Raw genomic sequence first — 20,906 nt, forward strand, 5'->3', positions numbered from 1 at the left:
TACACTATTTAATCTCTGCATTTGCTTCTTATGTGCTTTTTGGAAGAAGAAGAAACTGTTACAAGGTCACAGTAAAATGCCTTCTTTACAGCAAAGAAGTAAACCTATTAGCAAAAATTAAGGTGGTTCTCTAAGTTACTTTTAGACAGTACTTCAGTTGGCATTTTCTCACATGAGCCTCAACAGAACAAAAAACAGATTTCAAAAGCAAAAGGGCATACGATACGCATCAGGGGATATATAGAACTGCTGTAATATATTTAGTTTTTATTACTTCTAAAGATCTTTCTTCCCTAAATATACAAAACTGTGTGCCATGGAAAAGAAAGCTCAGCATTTTGGCTTTCAATAATTTAATGATTGCATGTATAAAATTATTGCGTCTGCAACTGACAATTCCATTTATTGCATTAATAGCTTTAGAAGCTTCAGCATTGGTATTTGTTTCTTTGATGTTGACAATTATTGGAAGATGATTCAAAGACATTTGGAATCTTTAATCCGCTCAATGCAGGTATTGTTTATCCTCTAATTATGATTCTTGGTAAATAGAATTACTTAAATTTGGGATAATATCTATTTTTATTGCTGCAATAAACTCCTAGGTTTGCAGACAATGCCTTAAGGCTTAAGCCGTCCTGTGTCAAAAGATAAAATAACTGCACAGTCAGCATGTAACAGGATGGATATAGGTTTCTTTGCCAACAACGGAGAGTAAAGCCTGTTTTTAAAAAAGCTTGAGTAATGGAATTAATACAGAAAAAACCAGAACAAGAATGTAATCTTGTTTAACTTTTGAGTTGATCAGACAAGCCTATGGTGGTGGAACACTAACCTGCATGAAGGTATTTTCATGTAACATAATAATTAAAATAAAAAAAGTGATTTATGGTCCAGGATGCTAATTTTGCTCATAGCATTTCCTTAGGTAAAATACCATCTTTAAGTCAATAAGAATGTCATATAGAGTATGCTGAGACTGGTCAGAATGAATGAACAAATTTGCCTAATTTATGTCATTGTCATATGGTTACCCTCAATAACTTAGAATAACACCTATTTTGAATATGTCACATTAGATGCTGATTGATTTCTTGTCCAATTCAAGGATTTGTTCATCACTTTTAAAGCTCTTTATGCTGTAAAATTGGAGCACACCATCCAACACCAAGTCACAATTGAGGTATTTATGACCCCAACCTTGCTGGCATTTATAAGCAAGCTATGTGGATCTATTCCATCATTCACTCATATTATTATTTTTATTAGCATTTACAATGTTTAGATTTTGGTTTATTTATTATTATATCATTGTAGAGTTGTTATTGTTTATGTTGTTGTACCCTACTCAGATTCTGCTAGGATTTAGATAAGATATAAGTAATGTTAAATAAATGAATGGGTTAATAAGTAAATTGATTTGAAATTAACTTAATAGCTTACCTCCTTCTTAAAAATTGGGACAGTTATTAATCAACATCACTCCTCGGAATAGGAAAGGAGAGATTGATAGTGTTAAAAGCCCACCAATCAGAAATCAAATCACCTACTCCTACAGCTTTGCCATTCTTCATTCATTTAGGTATCTCGGAAATAAGAAATAAGTGATCAACAGGTAGTTCAAATGAACTCAGTTGAGTAACAGTTTCATTAAATACAACTCCAAAGTGCTCTGCCTAGACCTCAGGTGTGAGATTTGCCTTCTTGCCCCAGAGGCACTCTTAGGAGCTGAATAAACCACAAGATTTAAAAGAGCTTTAATCTTTTACAGCTTGTTCTAACTCCCTTGGATTAGTCATTTGTACCTCCCTTTCTTTTCTTTTCAACAATGATTTCAATTGTTTTTTCAAAGTCAATCCCCATGATCAAACTCCTTTTATTATTTCCAAACTCCCTTCATTTAATTTGGTATTAGCTTCAACTCAAGCTTGAAAACCTAAACTGTCTCAGAGTTAAATTTGGATTTGGAATTTTGACCATTCATTTAAGAGACTAAAAAATTGGAGACAAACCCTCTCAAACTCATTAGACATTTTTTAAAAGTCTCCTATCCAAGGGAAATTTACTGGGCAGTTATTTTCTGATCTCCAAATCAAAGCTTTTATTGGATAATTTGCTGAAAGACGAACAGAGATTGGTCAATATCAAGTTATGTTTAACAAGCTTGAAAATACCAACATACAATTGATAATACTGACATTTCTACCATTCTTAATTTGGTTCCTCTTTCATCAATGCATTTAGAATAAAGCATTCAAATATGGATCATTTGGATCAAGCTCCAAGGCTTATAATTTACCCTGCTTCAAATAAAGTAAAGTGAAGAGAATACATGTTATTTTATTGGGATAAAAGATTTTCTGGTTAAGCCCAATCCAGCACTAAATCATGAACAAGGATTATTTCAGCATTTGGCTGCTTGGGTAGCAAATTCAGGAGATCCCATAATTGTAGTGACATATATGAATGATCAACATCCATTCAGGAAAAAAAAAACCAGTGAAATTTGTATATAAGTGCACTTTAACTTGGATGGCTCATTCCTGCTGTTAATTGTTGCTTCTCTCCCCCATAACACACAAAAAGTGTGGTAGTGATAATCAGAGATAATAGGGAAAACTTACAAGAGCTATTCATTTTGTGAATAGAGGTAAAATGGAAGATGAGATTAAATAAGTATATTTTTCTATGATGACCTAATTCATTCTCAAAATCTCAGATTATCTTATTGCAAAATGGAGATGAATCACCATTGTTTTTCCAATGATTTAATACTTTAGTTTGACCAAAAGTATTTATGTCAGCCTTTGTTTAATAAAATTCTTAAAATGGCTCCTGGTAGTAATAAAAGCATTTTATAAAGCTGCATAACATAACAGAGCAGCTGGACCAGAGAAAAAAAATGCTAAGAAGCATCATTGGATTAAAGTCAGGTGGGTGTGGCTGTTTAGTGAAAGGGTTTCTATGACGCAGTGTGATATCCATAGACACCAATATGCACATGGGAACTCCTAAATTTGCTGATTTGTTTCTTATCCCCCCTCCCCTCCCACCCCACACTGGCTTGCTCTCAAGTAAGAAAGCCCATTTTAGCATCATCTCTGTTTCCAAGAATATTTTGGGGTGATACACAGCATCTTGGAGTCCTACATAGAATTGGAAGAAGCCATGTAACTGATTACGGTTCTGGTTGAATGGGTTATTTGGGACTTACCACGCCTATCATGCGGATTTCCAAAATTTTCCAGGACACCCCCCCCAAAAAAAGATTGTTAATAATTGTAATGCTGCGTAAGGAAGGACAATTCACTGTCCACATCTCAGAAAAAGCCCATTCTCTGCCTCACTTCAACTAGCAGGAGAAAATTTGAGATGAATCAAGAGTACCTAAAACAAGAAGCCTTTTTTTTAGCTACCTGGCTGAAATCCCAAGCTATTTAGGACTTCAAAAATAAGTGCTAGGCATTTTAATTATATTGAGAAACACTATCTGGGCATGGCATCATTTGGGACTGATGTTGTTAGTTCCACTTGGTTGGTCTCAACCAGAAACAGCCCAACTACACTTCAGATTAATTGAAGATGCCCGGTGATAGCTATATGTGTAACATTCACATCAGAGTAATCTGGATATAACAAACTCATTACAGGATGGTAAAAAAAAAAAAGAACCCTGCAGTTTATGGTGCTTTACCAGGAAATTTGCTTTAAAACTTGAATTTCATTAAATTGATTTCACTTGGGAGTTTAACACCAGAGAAAAAATTAAGATAAATACTTATATTATGATAAAATTATATATGATCCAAAGCCTGTGACTCTTAAAATCAGAATTCCCTTATCAAATAATAATTGTCACATTCCCTTGCATTTATGCGTAGTTCTTATTCCTGTTTAACTTGCAGTACAATAGCAGGCATGGAAATGAACAGCAGAAAGAAGCAAAAAGGGAGAGTGTAGTTGTTATGCTATTTATGGCCTATGGAATAACAAAAGATGCAGAATCTGACAATGCCATCAACCTTGGCTTAGCTAATGGCTGATATTAACATGTCTTCCACATTTTGTCTTCTACCTACTATGAATGAAAATATTGAACTGATTTACCTGCTGTGTTATTTCAAATATTTCCATGTGACCTGAATAATAGCCAAGAAAGCAATATGATCCAAGCTGTCTCAGTTTTACATACTAGAAGTTTAAATGAGTATCTTTCTGGGCAAGCCAGTTGAGCCTGTTTTCTATGAAGACCCAAACCTGAATGAAAGGAATATTGGGACTTCTAAAGGTCCTTCCCTCATTCTCTGCATGTACAAATACACGTCAAGATTATATCACTTGCAATAGAAAAACAATTCAATTTCAGTAATTCTGGCCTTAAAGGTTTTGTATAAAAAAACAAATAATAAAACAAGAATCAGATAAGGAAAATGGAGGTTGCCTTAGTTCTTGCAAACTATCATCATGTCCTACTCTTTTGAATGAAATTATTATCTAGGAACATGTTTGATTTGATTTTGATTTTTTTTATTTATTAGTATTTATAGGCCGCCCTTTTCCCTGAGGGGACTCAGGGCGGCTTACATAAAATGGGGAAGGGAGGGTACAGACAATAGACACAAAACAGTACATAAAGGTAAAAATAGTAAACAACATTCATTCATCATTCGGGTGGGGACAGATTATCTTTATCCCCAGGCCTGACGGGCTAGCCAGGTCTTAAGGGCTATGCGGAAGGTCTGGACGGTGGTGAGGGTACGAATCTCCATGGGGAGATCGTTCCAAAGGGTCGGAGCTACTACTGAAAAGGCTCTCCTCCGTGTGGTTGATCTCTCTCTATATATAGGGCTATATTAAATTATCATAATTGGGTGAATTATTAATAGTTATGGTTCATCACACAATCAGCCAAATGTTTAAACTGGATTTGGCATTTTTATCTTTCTATCAAGTTTTTACTAAGGACCTGGGATAGGCAAATCTTGTTCTTTTAGATTTCCTATTACAGTATTGGCATCTTTTAATGCTTGTGCTAGCTGTTACTTTTGAACAAGTTTCAGTGCAGGGAGCTTTATTATTTTTGTTCTAGATGCTCAGTTATTCTTTGTTTCAATTATTCTTTAGCTACAGGGCTTTTTTTCCTGAGGAGAAGACAGAGAAGAGGGTGCCTTCCTGGTTTGTGAATGAAAATGAATCAATATGCAAGATGGCTTTCTCTACTATGGGAGTTCTCTACTACGAACTCCCGCTAGTTTGCCTCTTCAGTTACTTACCAGCTACTGCTGGTAAGGCTTCGGTTTCTTTGTCCTGGAAAAATCTTTGCAGTTCTTTCAATTCTGCTTCTGTGAATACTTTCTTTTGCATTATAAATTGATGTTAAACTTCTAGTTTATTATATATGCCAGAATATTGTTTGCCTTCCTTTCATGTAGTGGACTAGAAAGGTAAGATGTCCTTTCTAATCCTACTTCCTTGTGTTAAAAAAAAGATTACGGAGGCAAGAAAATGATGGTAGTTATGCCATGGACTTGAGATAGGCACTTTGTTCCCCAGGCAAGATGAGGGCTGAAGGATGACTGCACTCTTTCATGCCAAAAAGGGTGAAACAATTGCTTCCTGGTGTAGATCCTAAGGATGAGATGTAATCTGAGATTTTATTTGTCCGTTCTCTTTGAAGTTTCTTCTATGTAAATAATACTGATTAAGTATAATTATTAAAGTTCCCAGCAATGTTCAGAAATAGGAGTTCCTTGTAACAAATTATGCTGGGAAAAAACTTCAGTATGATCAAATTAATTTTCTCATGCCAAGAGATTAATGATTAATGTTTGTTTCTTAATTTATTTTGGAGTTGTCTTGGAAAGGATAAAAAAATTATACTTTCTCAAAATGTCGAGTCTTGTTTTCTCGTATCATCATGAGTAAGGAAAGCCAGGTTTTTAACAAAAGTGTAACAATGTTTTCCAAGAAGTAGGAAGAAAAGAAAAGATGAATCTGGTCCTAGGGATGGATGAGGCCTAATCCCACCAGAAATCATATTCTAATATGTAAATTGCAGATCTCCCAATATAAAGAGCAGCTAGAAAAAACATGGACATCTTTAAAAATTCTGCAGTGTGACCTCTCCCCTCCTCCCCCCATCTCTCTCTCTCTCTCTCTCTCTCTCTCTCTCTCTCTCTCTCTCTCGTGTGTGTGTGTGTGTGTGTGTGTGTAATTTAATTAGCACATTCTAAAACAAAAACCCAACCTGCAATATTAGTTTTATTCACATGAATGTCTCCAGCCTCCATAGACAATTTAAAAAAAACTTGAGTGATTGAAGTTCAATGACCTCTATCTACCAGCCCAGAAACTGATAGGGAACATCTTGGAGTGTAGATAATGAGTCTGTCTTTGGATAAAATAACATTTTGTATCTTTCCATGCCACAATTTTGTGAGTGTCCATTTCATGTTGTCAAAATTCCAAATGGTCCAAATTGCCAATCCCTTTCTTTGAACACCAAATGGGAAAGGAGAAGCCATGAAATTGTTTCCCTCATTATTACCTAATGCAGCTGAAGTTAACATCCTTTGTCTTTGCATAAGTGGCCCAGAGTCCCTATTATTTAGCGTGATAAATTATTATGACCCTTTGCTGGCAAGACTGCCTCTCCAGAGAGTATGTATGTTCTGGCATCAGAAGAGAAACTAGATGAATCAGTTGGGAAGTCACAAGATTAGATGCCCCCTTCTGCCAAAGCATCACTGCAATCAGCTAGCCTCCACGACCTGTTTTAAAAACAAGCCCATGTTTTAAAAACAAGCCCATATGTCATATTAGTAATCTAATATACTCATTTAATTGGCCTTGGTAACTTTTGTTCAGACTTTCCCGATATGAACTGGGCTTCTCTTGAATGCTCTGAAATGGATTCCTGGGAATTTATGTTTCTATCTTTAGTTACAAACATAGAGGACAGGCTCTTAACACAAAACAGTTTGGGCTAATCATTGACAATCTGTAACCTATAAAAAGCTGCAAAAGTCATAGCAATAAGGACAAAGAATATTTTTAAAAAAACATATTTAAAAATACATTATAAACAAAGGGGATTATTGTTATTAAGTAGGAAGTTCCTCCAAAGAGTGGTGGCTGTGTTTTGCCAGGGTGTCCTGATACAATAATGGTTCATGAAATCCCCAGGTTTTTCCCCCTCAAAGACAGTTTCCTCAAGTGCAGCTATTTTATTCTTTTCCATAGTAATGGGAGAGAACATGATATAATTGGGAAGAGAGTTATATGTCTTTTATGAATGATGGACAGGAGTCGTTCCTTTAAGAAAAACACCCTTAGCTGATTTACTTTGCTCCAAATTTCATAGCAACTCTTAAAAACTACTTTTTTTGTAGTCTTGCTAAACGTCTCCCCTTAATCTGCACACATCTTTTCTACTTCTATTTATTTATCATATTAAAAAGCAAACCGACTTTTAGATATATTAATCTCTTTTTGAAATGATGAAAATTTGGATTATAGGAAAGATGCTGGGGATACAATTTTGGCCTTGTTCCTCATTTCTAGCTTTCCCTTGTTGACTGGGATAATCTGAAAAGTAGCTGTAATTCAAGAATACAGTGCCTACATTCAATTCAATGTTAGTTACAAATAGCTGAAATACTTCTTCAGATTTTCTCCATCAAAACAGGACCGCTGAGCCTGAACATGATTGTACTAAGCCAGGATGTGTGGACACACACTTCTGCCACAGATGTATATTTTAAGCTGCTGTAGTTTATATGACTGGAGTCGCAACCCCCTTCCCAAGGTAGGAATTCTTATACCATCCCAGACAAATGGTTGTCCAATATTCTTGAAAACTTCCATTGATGAAGCAGCCACAACTACAGGAAGCAAGCTGTTCCACTGCTTAATAGTTTTCACTGTCAAGAAATTCCTCCTTATTTCCAGGTTGGATCTTCTTCTGATGATCTTCCACCCATTTCTTCTTATCCTATCCTCTGGTGCTATGGAGAATAAATCAATATCCTCTTCCCTGTGACAGCCTTTTAAGTATTGGAAGACAGCTATTATATCATGCCTCAGCCTTCTATTTGTAAGGCTAAACATATTTAATTCCCTTAGCTGTTCATTGTACTATTTAGTCTCAAGTCTCCTAATCATCTTTATTGCTCTTCTTTGCACCCTTTCTAGGGTCCCAGCATCTTTTTTGTATCATGGTGATCAGAGCTGACCAGAACCACTTACTCACTTCTGTATAAATGTGTAGGAGACCAGTCTCTGACTGAATTAGTCACCTTTTAGGCCAAATAATTTACAGTACAATCTAACATTTTTGTGCAGTTTAAGTGATTGAGAGCCTTTCTACTCTTATATCAAAGCATGATGGCACAAAATCATTTGACAACATATTTTCTCTGCAGTGTCCCCATGATGTTGTCAGTTTCTTTTCCCCATCCCATGGGAACTGTTAAAGACATCTGCAGATGTATTAGTGTTTAAAAGTATCCATTTAGTCCAGGGGTGTCAAACTCATGGCCCATGGGCCGGATGCATCATGTGCTGGATCTGCCCGCCCAGTTTAGCAAAGGGGAAAAAAGTCTCGATACCTCATGTGATGCCGCCATGACGCCACGAGTTTGACATCCCTGATCTAGTCTGTTACTTTGTCAAGTTTGATCTTGAATTGGTTTTATTGTAATTTCTTTGATTATTGAGCTACCCAGAGTCGTTGAAATTCAGGCAGCATGCAAGTTTAATAGATGATCATGATGATTTAGCATTTCTCCTCTTAATTTATCACAATTGAAGATGTAAAAAAAATGCTAAGCTATTGTGGGAGTATAGTCTCACACTGATAAAGAGGCAGCCATTGGGTAAATTACATCAAAGTACTGGTTGACTTGTCTTCACCCCACCTACATTGAAGGGCAGGAGAAAGAAAAATGAGAACTTAAACTGCTTTGAATTAGTTGTAAATAAAGCTCACATCTGAAAGCCAAAGTACGGTATTTGTCAGAATTCTTGTTGTCCTAGCAAATCTTACTAAACAGATCTCAGATTTGATGCTTATTAGTTTCTTTGCAGTCCTGATTGCTGCTTCACAGTTCTGACGCCTTGAAGAAAATCAGGTGAATGACAGTGAGTGGGGAACAGAGCAATAGAGACAGAATAGGGATTGGCATGGAGACAGTCAATTTCATGCCAGTCTAACTTTCTGCTGATTCAAGAGTATGTAGGTCATGAACAGTTCATCTCAGCAGTGGAGAAAATCCTTGAGCTTTAAGCAGGTTACTACAGTATTTTCTGAGTTTCAATCCCACATTGGCAACATAATACTACATGACTATTATGATCCTTACCCAGGTATTTTCAAGATTTAAAGGATTATTCAAATATTCAACTTATGAAAAACATTTCAGGACAAAAAGCCTTCCAGATGTCAATTGGGAAATACTTCTTCCTGATCAAATTAGAATCAAATCAATTTATTTATTTAGTTTATTTTTAATTTTATTTATTTAGTTTGTCAAACATGTATAAGTATAAACATGGACATGAACGTAGGAAATGGGTACAATAAGACGGGTGCATAGGCGCGCTGGTGCACTTATGAACGCCCCCTTACAGACCTCTTAGGAAAGGTGTGAGGTCCACGCTAGACAGTTTAAGGTTAAAGTTATGGGGCTTTGAGGATGTAACAACAGAGTTGGGTAGAGCATTCCAGGCATTGACCACTCTATTGCTGAAGTCGTATTTTCTGCAATTGAGTTTGGAGCAGTTTACCTTGAGTTTGTATCTATTGTTCACTCGTGTATTATTGCACTGAGCATCATTTATAAATGTTTTTAACATTTGAGAGAATTGGATTCCCCCCTCCCCCTCAACTGTGCTTTAAAGTTTAGTCAGGCTTTGATGGAAAATTTTTGACTGGATGTATTCTAGTCCAAAAAACAACAATAACGAACTCCTTCCGTCACATTTGACACAAACATTTTAAAAGACATATTGTAGATAGACATTTCTTCTTTCCGAATTGCTTATGGATGTTATAGATTGTTGCAATGCCTACTTTTCCTAGTATAATTGGATCAGATTCTGAATCAAATTTATTTATTGGTTTCTGTCTTAGCATTTGTATTTACAGAAGCAACGAATACTTCAAGCCATCTATATAGTACTGTACTGTAAGTATAAGGGAAGTAGGACATCACACTGCCATTACAGCTTTATCGCTGCACAGGATCACAAGCTTCAAAGTAAAAATGGAGTACTGATCCTTAGTTGTATAATTTCATATGGGCTCAGTGAAAAATGGCTTAAAATCCTTTTTTAAAAAAGGGATAATGACTTTGCTACCTGAAAGCTCCTAATACTCTGCCAGAGGTCAAAGAAGAAGGTGAGGACGATGTCACAAAACAGGTTTGGCACCTAAACCATTACCACCAACAGGAGTTATAAAATGGCTAGATTGCAGCAGGTGTCTCTTGGCAGCACAGAGAAATTACAATATTGCTTTCACTCCAACCTCATAAAAATAGCACTCTAAAAGCAAAAGGAAAACAGCCCAAAATAACAGGTTGAGAAATGTTCATGTTACATGAGATAATCAGACACCAGTGTACATTAAAAAAATCATATCACAGATTGGCCTTCTTTCTTAACCCAACCTAACTTGCTAGGTCATTGTGAGGACCAAGAGGGAATAAGGATGGGGGAAGGGAAGGACACCAATCCAATTAAAAAGGTAGTAAACATAAATGTAATAAAGATTCAAGACACAGACTTTTCTAACAGTACACAATTTACTCTAATATTTTATAGTCTCCCTGTTTCTTTTCAAAGCATATATACATATTATTCTCAATGCAGGGAAATCATATTCTATCTGCCTTTTTCTTTCTGACCTACAGCTCAGTCCATCTGTTCTTCTGGGGAGAATTCTGGCAAAACATGATATAATGGCTAGGGTTTTTCATAAATATGCCCAGTATGGAAACTTTTTGAAAATGATACTAACGAGTTTTCTCCTGAGGCAGCCCATTAGCCTGAGTTCCTGTCTAGATGTGGGGCCTTCTATCTGAACATTAAATCCCTCATCTGTTTCAACCTAAGCTGAAAACAATATTGATATTAAATTCTTCTGTCACCTGATAAAGCACGCCCATTAATTGGTGGAAAGGCAAATGTTAGAACACGCAGCATGGCCCTGTCTTACTGAAATTAATATGTTGAAAGAAAGGAACATTACCGTGCAGTGCAGGAGTTTCTCATTAGATGAACCCAGTGACAGAGTTCAACTACCAGCAGAGGTGGACTGCTTCTCTATGAGATAGTTCATGGATGACTTGCAAAGCGACTTACTCTTATTCTTCATAATTTAAACAACAGAACAAAATAGCCTGCTTACGCAAGATGGCCTTTCCCCCCTGCCCATTACCAATCTCTTCCACATATGCCATACACTGCTAAGTTCTCATCCTAAACACAAAGCTCTGTATGAGTCAGAACCTGGCATCACTGCTTTCTTATGAGCTGCCCATCCACTGGTTGTTGTTTTTTAAATAATAAAGTGTGGGTTGAACATTGCATAAAGAAACAATATTTGCAGCCAGTCCTCGAGTATAAAAGATTTCCAAGCTGTCATACAGCATAAGACGAGAACAATAAGCAGCATTAAAAATGAAAAGGTCTTAAATTGCCACTTTAAGCCAAGAGGCAAGGAAAACAGAAAGGAATGAAGATTTAATGGACCGTGATCCTATTAGGAGAAAAGGAAAAAGACAGAATACATTTTAGGATAAGAAGAACTCAGGAAGATATGCAAGAAGAATTAGCCAGGGCATTAGCCAGGACATAAAAGAAAACAGGTTAAGGAATGTAAGCTATGTGTATGGGTTTCTTGTTTGGAATAAATAAATAGGTCATTGTTCTTGAATAAATGTTCTCCATAAAAACATTTATGGGGCTTAAAAAGTATACATGGGTCTCATTTTCCTGCCCACTGGGCATTTAGGTAGCTCCATGGGGCAGTCAAGGAGATAGCAGACAAGCCTCTTCAAAATGAGAATTTTATACCTGAGGGAACTGACTGCCTTAAGAGACATTCTAAAGCCTCTTCTAAAGCCAATCTTGGAATATATACAAATGAATCAGTTTCTGATGGCGTTACTGCCAGTTCAGTGCACATGCGTGTACAGTTGCCTGTAAATAGGCCAGTGCATGCACAGAACATTAAAAATGTCGAAAAAAAACATGCTGCGGCAAACAGGGAACCGATTTGGGGCGAGCCTGCCGTCCCTACCGGTTCAGCGACCCAGTCGCAATTTCTACTACTGGTTCACCTGAACTGGTGTGGGTAGCAACCCATCTCTGAAATGGATACTTGGAGTTTCCAGTTCTCCAAAAATCCAGAATCTAACAGACAAGGAGCCAGAGGAGATTTTTTAAGCAGTATTAACTGATCCCAGTTGGTGATCTATAATTTCTGTTTTGAATTATTGCTAGTTTCTGAGCAGCTTTAAAAGACAGCAGCATATGCAGTAGATAGAAGTAATCTGATCTGGGAATTATTTCACTAGGCTCTTCTTGGACAGGAAGGATCACAACAGGCACACCTGTCTTGCCTTGGAGAACCTTGCTGTTGATACTGGAGATCCCAGTGACCGCAGGGGATCTTTGCTTATATCTAGACCGCAGACTGATCCTTTTTAGCATCCATCTGCAACAGACTGTTGATATGTCCCTCCTGGACAGGCAAATCATCCAGCAACGTATCAATGTATTTGTAGGGCTGAGTTTTAATTTATTGTCCCCATTCAAATTAATAATTTTCTGAATGAGATGTAGTTGCCTGGATTTGACATAGAAATTCCCTGAGTTATTCTGATGCATGACCTGTCCTAGAACAGAATGGTGCAATCTAGCAGAAGGAGCAAAAAATGATGTGAGTGATGTTTTGCTTGAGTTCCTTCTGTGGTTGCTAGCTATTTACAGTTCAACAAAATGGGAATACCTTTATTGATGTGGTGTGTATGTATGTGTGTGTGTGTGTGTGTGTGTGTATGTATATGTGTGTATGTGTGTGTGTATGTATGTATGAATGTATGTGTATGTGTATGTATATGTATATGTATATATATATATATATATATATATATATATATATATATATATATATACATACATACATACATACATACATACATACATACATACATACATATATATACACACATATATTATTTATTTATTTATCAGCACAAATACAACATACATACATACATACATACATACATACATACATACATACATATATACATATATATATATAATCTCAAGATACTATTTCACAGATGGCTACTTGGAATTATTTCTTTTGTGAACTTGTTTAGAAAAGCGGTTTTGTATTTTGAGCGCAGATACCCATTTCTGCCTTGCATTTGGCATATTAGGCAAGTACATTTTCTGTCAACTTCTCCATTGAACCTTTTTGTTTTGGAAGTAGTCATGTCATTATGATAGTCATTATAACCAGGAAAATGTTCTTGTTAATAGCCACTGTAGGAGAATATACAGATTATCAAAATTCCCCATGCCCAGAAATATTGGGGGCCTTCTTCTAGTCTAAATCAATGCTATCTATATTAAGTGTTTAAGAATATGTAGATTTGTATAAAGTCAATCTGCCTTACTTTCCATTTTGTAAAGAATATTTCCAGTCCAGTAGATATAGGTCAGTGCACCAAGATGCTGCTTTCTCCATAGTAATTCACTCAGACCCACCTCAGTAGGGATCCTGTAGCCCAGATTTTGGAAAAGTCAATCCTTCGTGGCAACATATCAGGCATAAGGTATCAAGAACAACACAATGGATTGCTCAGAATAGTTTCTTTATTGCTGTGCCCCCATAATTAGGAATCTTGTCAGATTAAAGCATACTCTGCAAAATTATCAGATAAATCCCATAAAGGTTTAGGAACATGACTTCTGGACCTCTTTCTAAAAACTGAGGACTCAAGGCTGATCTGTCTCTTAACCCCTTAGGAAAAATCCCCTCCCTCCTGCATTTCAGTGCTAGATTCAACCATACAACCTATTCCACTGTGCTTAGAAAGCAACTCACAACCAACAGAGGTGTTAAAACAGCTTTCATGTGATCTTAGTATCTTACACCATCAACCTAGTTCTTATATTTTGTATCAATTGTATCTCATTATCCTGGAATGTAGTCTGATATCCCAAGTGGGAGGGGTTACTTCAGTGGTGGTTTTCAATTTATTTACTACTGGTTCACTCGTGCACGCTCGTGCGCTTGTGTGACACTTCTACACAGGCGCAGAAGCATCCAGGTGAGTAGGTGGAGCCTCCTGCCACCACCAGTAGCGGTTCGCCTGATCCGGGGCGAACTGGCAGAAACCCACCTCTGGGTTATTTCCCAAAGAGCAAAGAGAGGGTGGAGCTTGGAAGGTGTAGTAGGCAGGAAAAGGGCAAAGGGGGACCCTTCCTAGAAATTCACAGAGTACATCTATAGTTTAGGCAGATACCGTAGTTGTTTTAGTGTGGCAAGATTGTTTCTGCAGGTGAAGAATAAAGAAACTACTCAGAAATAACTCCCTGTATCATTCTTGGTTTTGGGGGCCTGACATATGGACAATTTAAGGGCAGCTTCACAGAAAGCACGTGATAATAGTTGCATTGGAATGAAGCTGAAATCCTTGTCACAACAACATAACTGTATAACACGCCACAACTGTTAGCTGGGAATCCACTGTCACCTGAGGATAAAGGAGACTCCCGGACACTCTGCACCTGTTCATTTAGGAGAAATGTGATATATTCCAGAATGTCAGACCTCCAGTCTTTGAGTCCAGATTGCTCATGATTAACAACACTGCATTTGCCTGGTTTAATTTTAGCAGTCAAGGCGTTTTTATTTTTTGAAAGATGTGGTTTTAAATTTTGGATTAACTTTAAATGTATCAATTGTATTCCTTATTATAGTTTCTATTTTTTAATTGTTGTAAACTAACTTTCTATTTTTATTCAAGAATGCAGTGCATTCAATAATAAAATGAATGCATGAATTTAGGCGATACACTTCTTAGACATTGACGGCAAAGACCAGTACAGCACTTAGTATAATATGGATGTCATAGCATTTTAATGATTCTCCAGTCTAAAATTCCTAACAGATTTTATGCAAGTATTACATAGTATAGGGGACAAAATTGGCTCTGATAACAGGTGGACTACTCTGTTCATACACTTTCCCATCACTGTAAACTGTTACTCTTCCTCCTTGTCATCTGTATCAATCAGCCTTATTCTCAGATTCCTCCATCTGCTATATCAGCTTCTCATCGTCTTACACAATACATGGACCACACCCAGATATTTCCCCAAATAAACTGGAAAAGCACCTTATCCTACTCCCTAGCCTACAATCTATCATGCTGATAATGTTTCCTTCTTCAAGGAAACACCCATCTTAGACTTTAATATCCTCCCACTGCATTCATATTTCATGTCCATTAGTAGTCAAAGGATCTTCTGGAAGAGCATAGAACATGGAAGAAACAGGAACAACTCTGTTCTATCTGGCCTTAGTTGGAATAGCTCCTGCATCTTCTTCCTTGGACTCCTACAGTTTGCATAAAAGGCAGTAATAACAGCATTGACCAATGAACAAGAAAAAAACCAAATTCCACCTCAATGTAATACCTTCACTATGCCCCTTCAAATATCAAAAGGATCATGCAATTTTTTAAGTTTACCAAACAAAACTTAGATCAACACAGATTCAAGCACCATTTTTCTCTTCTTTTGCTTTATTAACATGCTTCAAGAGCAATACTGACATTCCATTAGACATAGGGGTGGGTTCCTGCCAGTTCTAACCTCTTCTATAGAAGAGGTTCCACAAATCTACAGTGCTATTTAGAACCGGTTCCAACTCCCTCCCCCCGCCCATCCGCACATCATCAAGGTGAAGAGCGAGAGGAGGAATTCTGGAAGTTGAAGTCCACACGTTTTTTTTCTAAAGGGTTAGAGGTGCAAGGGTCTTGTAACTTGACAGCTTTAAGATTTGCGTTCTTCAAATGCCAGAGTTTCTGAACCAACATTTTGGTTGCTAAGCAAGAGCGTTGTTAAGTGAGTTCCATCACATTTTACAAGTTGGCCACATCCACCCAATCACATGGCTGGCAAGCCACTTCCCCGGTCACATGGCTGGCAAGCCACTCCCACCCGGTCACATGGCCGGCAAGCAACTCCCACAAAGCAGGCCACACCTACAGAAGAAGTTCTAAAAATTTTTGAAACCCACCACTGATTAGACATACAGTCAATCCAGAATTGAAACTGGTAGCCAACTATGTGAGAATCACTGGCATAAGATATGCCAGTGATAGGAGTTATAGGGTGGCATGGCTTTTAAAGTCGGGATGAATCGCAGTATGTTTTATGTTTCTAGTCCAAGGATGTCAAACTCACATCGTCACAGCATCATCATGTGATGTATTGTGACTTTTCCCCCTTTGCTAAACATGGTGTGGACATGGTCAACATGTGACACATCCGGTCCAGAGGTGGGTTCCTACTGGTTTGACCCACTTCAACAGAACCGGTAGTGGTATGCTGGCCTGGGTCACAGAACCAGCAGTAACCCAGACTGGCCATACCTCCGAACCAGTTTCCCGGTCGCTGCGGTCACCATCTTTTTTTGAGTTTTTGAGAATTTCCATTGAACTGCGCATGTGCAAAATGTGCACATGAGCAAACCAGCAGTAACGCTGGCTAGAACCCACCCCCGATCCGGTCCACAGACTGCAAGTTTGATACCCCTGTTCTAGGCCCACTAAACGTGGTGTGTGGAATTATAGGCATTTGAAGGAACAAGGTTCTTAGTCCAACTGTTCGACATTGTGGAGATGTGTTAGTTAATGTGTATACATGAGCTTGTTAGCTAATGCTAAATTTACTGAGCAGATTGTGGATGTTGGCTTGATTACAAATGCAGATTGACTATTGAGACTTTAGATTTAAGAGCTGCTTTGGGAAATATTACCTCTTTCCCTTTACTTTTCAGCTCCCTCACCTGATCTCTTAAATCTTTTCATCCTCGCCTGGAACTTGAAAAGAACTGTTTTAAGCTCTGCTTTCAACCAAATAATGAGAATAGGGTTTATTATGTGATTATCAACAGTTGCCAATGCCGGATTTAGATGAAAAGAAGCCCTAGGCTATTCCACTTATGAGGCCCTTTCACTTCCCATTTTTAAGTTTGTAAATTACATGAGAGACAATAAAATACATCATTACTGTGATATATATCAATATATATCAATATATATAGCTAGCCTCCCGACGGAGGGTGGCTCTGCTCTGTGGCAAAGGCAGTGAGGCCAGCCGCCTCCCCTGCTGCGCTCAGCTGCCTGGCTCGGCCCCCTCACCCTCACTTGCCTGGCCACTGGTGGGCTCCGCATCGACGGGGTGGCTATTGGGAGTGGCCGCGCCTCTCACCCGACCGCCGGTGCCGGGAGCGTGGGCGGGTTCCCCAACTGCCGAGGCGCTGGAATGATCTTAACGAATACATTTTTATGTTTGTTTATTAGTCATATGCGTAGAATTTCTCCTTATTTTCGGTTCAGTGTTTTAGTGTTCACTGTTTTTAGAATAGTGTAATTTTAATTTTGCTAACAATTTGAATGTAGGCCCCTCTTGATCTTGAGGCCCTAGGCTGAAGCCTAGTTAGCCTATAGGAAAAGTTGCCTTTCATTTTGAAAACCTGAATCACTCAAGATGGTTAATCAAGAACCAAAACAGAAAATGTCATCAAATGCTCCCAAACTGCTAAAATGATTATTCTCAGAGAATGAAATTCCACCCAAAATACAAACAAATTGAAACCATAACCACAGTTTAACACTATTTATGACTAAGGGACTCTGCATGGAAGCTATCATTGCTTGCAAATAATGGTATTTGGAGTAGTTAGCAGCTTCATGTAGCTGCTTTGAAGATTGAGAGAAGTGGTTTTTTTGGAATTTATTATTGACTCATCAGGTTATAAAAAGCACCAAGAGCATTTGAATCTGTCCCACTGCCCTCATGATTGTAAAACAGACGAGGACACTTAAATAAAAGAAAGAATATAGGAAGATTGGGTGCTTTCCAAATTCAAGGGAAATTAATCTGATTGGGTACCTTTCACCTTGTATTTTAATTTAAACCTAGAATCGGGCTACAGTACAAATCTGTCAATTAGGTGAGAATCTGTTAGCTGTTCTGCAAATTATATCAGACACTATGTAGTACAATACTTGTAGTAAAACAAATCTTACCTGCCATGCCTCAACTTTCTTGATATCTGCACATGACCCATTGGCAAATAGCCCTTTCCCAGGAGTGCAAGTGTATATATCCTGCAAAGCATGAGCAATGGAATATACTGCCAAGTACACATTGTAAGATATCCGCAGGTGGGTATAATCCATGTATGGTGTTTCCACACTAGTGATGTTCTCACGCCCTGTACATGGGGGACGGAATGAAGCTGTACCATTTCCAGCTCTAGGGCCTTCTTCATAGCCTTTGTGGAAGAAACCTGGGAAATTTTTGTTTCCTTCTGGTAAGTAGCAATTAAACGTCTCCTCCCAAAACTCTTTAATAAATCCATTATTAGCAGACTTCTTAGGGTTTACCTTCTGCAGAAAGTCACGAAAGCCAGGGATCTGTCCTGCCTTAAGAGCAAATCCAATGGTGCCCCCCATGACATGAAAGAATTGTGGCATTGCTATCAATGATGAGCTGGCCCAGGCTTCACTTGCCAGCCAAATCCTGCCAGTGATGTTCCGTGTGACAATCTCTTTGATCAATGGTTCTAGGTCGGGTGCACTGGAGAATACAACGATCACTTTGGCAGTGGAATTCTGGATGACTTTCACCACCTGTTGGATCTGATCCTCAGGCAAGTACTGGGCAATGAGCTCACTGAAGTCAATGCAGATGTTTCTCTCCTCTGTTTCTTCCCTGAACTTTTCAATACCTGGCCGGCCATAATTGTCATCTGCTGCAATGGTACCCACCCAATTCCAGCGGAAGTACTCTACAATGTCAGCCATAGCAGTAGCCTGGTGCTCATCATTAGGTATAGTGCGCAGGAAAGATTTGTACTCGTTCCTGTTGCTCAAGAGCCGACTGGATGAAGCATAGCTAACCTGGAAAAGGAAAGAGGGGAATAAATTCTTATGCAACGCATTTAAGTAAAAACTATTCTGAACCATTTCACACGGGATGTGACTCCATGAACACATCCTTAATTAAAGAAGAAAAAATGTTGTATCAGCAGGGCAGTTTGCAAGTGAATAAGAAATTACTCACAAATGCAGTGGTACCTTAAACAAAAAGTTATTTAATAGGTGAACTAACAATCCAAAGAGATACCAATTGGAATATCCATTCTTATAACCATAACATTTTAAAGCCTAATTGAGATTATGGATTGATGACAGCCAAACATTACTCCCTAGAAAACACACCCCATAATTTGAGAAAGATAAAAGTTTTCTCCTATCATCCTGAAAAATGCCCTTCAAATGGGAGAAGTGTTCCCTCAATCAGATGGTAAACCATTTATGGATGTTTTTAATGGTAAATTGATAATTTATTTATATATAATGATTTTTATTAATTTATAATGTAGCATACAAAGAAAATACTAAAGTAAATAATAGGAAAGATAGGGAGGGGAAAAGGGAAGAGAAAAGCAAGGGAAAAAAAAGGGGGAAAAGAAAGAAAAGGCATTGACTTCCAACTCCTGCAGTAGAATAAGACATTAATGTAAAACCTCAACTTTTTACTTTTACATAATATTTAAAAGTAGCCATTTCTATAACAACAAATCTATGTAATCGGTAAAACCCAAACTCAATGTTTCCTTCCCCCCCCCCCTCAAGCACAAAGTCTAGAAGCGGCTTCCAAGTAGATTAATTTTTGAATTATTATTTGTATTTTTTTCTTTGATCAAACACTAAATTTAGCCATCTCTGTTAATGCCATCAGTTTTTGCAGCCATTTGTCCATTGTGGGGATCAATGTAGCCTTCCATTTCTATGTATAGAGTAGTCTTGCTGCCATGAACATATATAACATCAAAGTTCCAAATTTCTTTCTAAATCTTTTTTCATTAAACCCAAAAGAAAAGTCTCTGGTTTTCTGTTTATATTCACTTTAAGAATTGTATGTATTAAGGTATGAATCCTACGCTAATATTTCTTCGCTTTATCACATGTCCACCATAAATGATAAAAAGCCCCCTCTTTACATTTATATTTCCAATATTCATTTGAAATGCCTTTATACATTCTTGACGACTTGTCTGGAGTTAAGTACCAATGATACATCAACTTATGTAAGTTTTCTTTTCAGTTATAATTTAATATAAATTTTAAACCTTTGCTCACATATTATCCCATTGTTCAAGTATTACATAATTTATGGTAATTTATGATATTTTTCATTTCAGAGCAGATCTTCAAGTGGGCTCTAATCATATTGCGTCTCTTTTATCCCAGGATTTTCTTCTACCAGTTAAATTGCTTACATCATCCCACTTCATCCTCCTCAGCTCTCCATTGTATCAGGAGGCTTGCTTGGATCAGTGAAAGAGAAAGAAGTACTTATAAATGACGGACAAATTATTTCTACATTCCTCAGCCCATCCAGAACTTTTGAGAATATCCCCAATATATAAGAAAATTTCCAATCACATTTAGAAGCAATCACTGTACATTTTCAAATCTATATTTATTTTAGGAATTTTGGCTTCAGCTAGGTAAAAAATGGATATATTACTGGGGAGTGCAGAAGACTTAAGGAATGGTCTTGAAGAACATGAAGAAGAG

At 37.5% G+C, this 20,906-nt stretch overlaps 1 protein-coding gene across 1 annotated transcript in view; it reads right to left on the reverse strand.

Moving 5' to 3' along the window:
• The window catches only part of CASR (calcium sensing receptor), a 57,485-nt gene that overhangs the window by 9,034 nt on the left and 27,545 nt on the right, over positions 1-20,906 (reverse strand). The window contains exon 4 of the mRNA XM_087716465.1: positions 18,345-19,220. Coding sequence (XP_087572591.1) covers positions 18,345-19,220 — 876 coding nt within the window. The remainder of the gene's footprint in view (positions 1-18,344; positions 19,221-20,906) is intronic.

This window comes from Thamnophis sirtalis, unplaced genomic scaffold, assembly GCF_051295495.1.
Source record: "Thamnophis sirtalis isolate CommonGarterSnake01/CBP01778 unplaced genomic scaffold, rThaSir2_p1.2 scaffold_5, whole genome shotgun sequence".
NCBI lineage: Eukaryota > Metazoa > Chordata > Lepidosauria > Squamata > Natricidae > Thamnophis > Thamnophis sirtalis.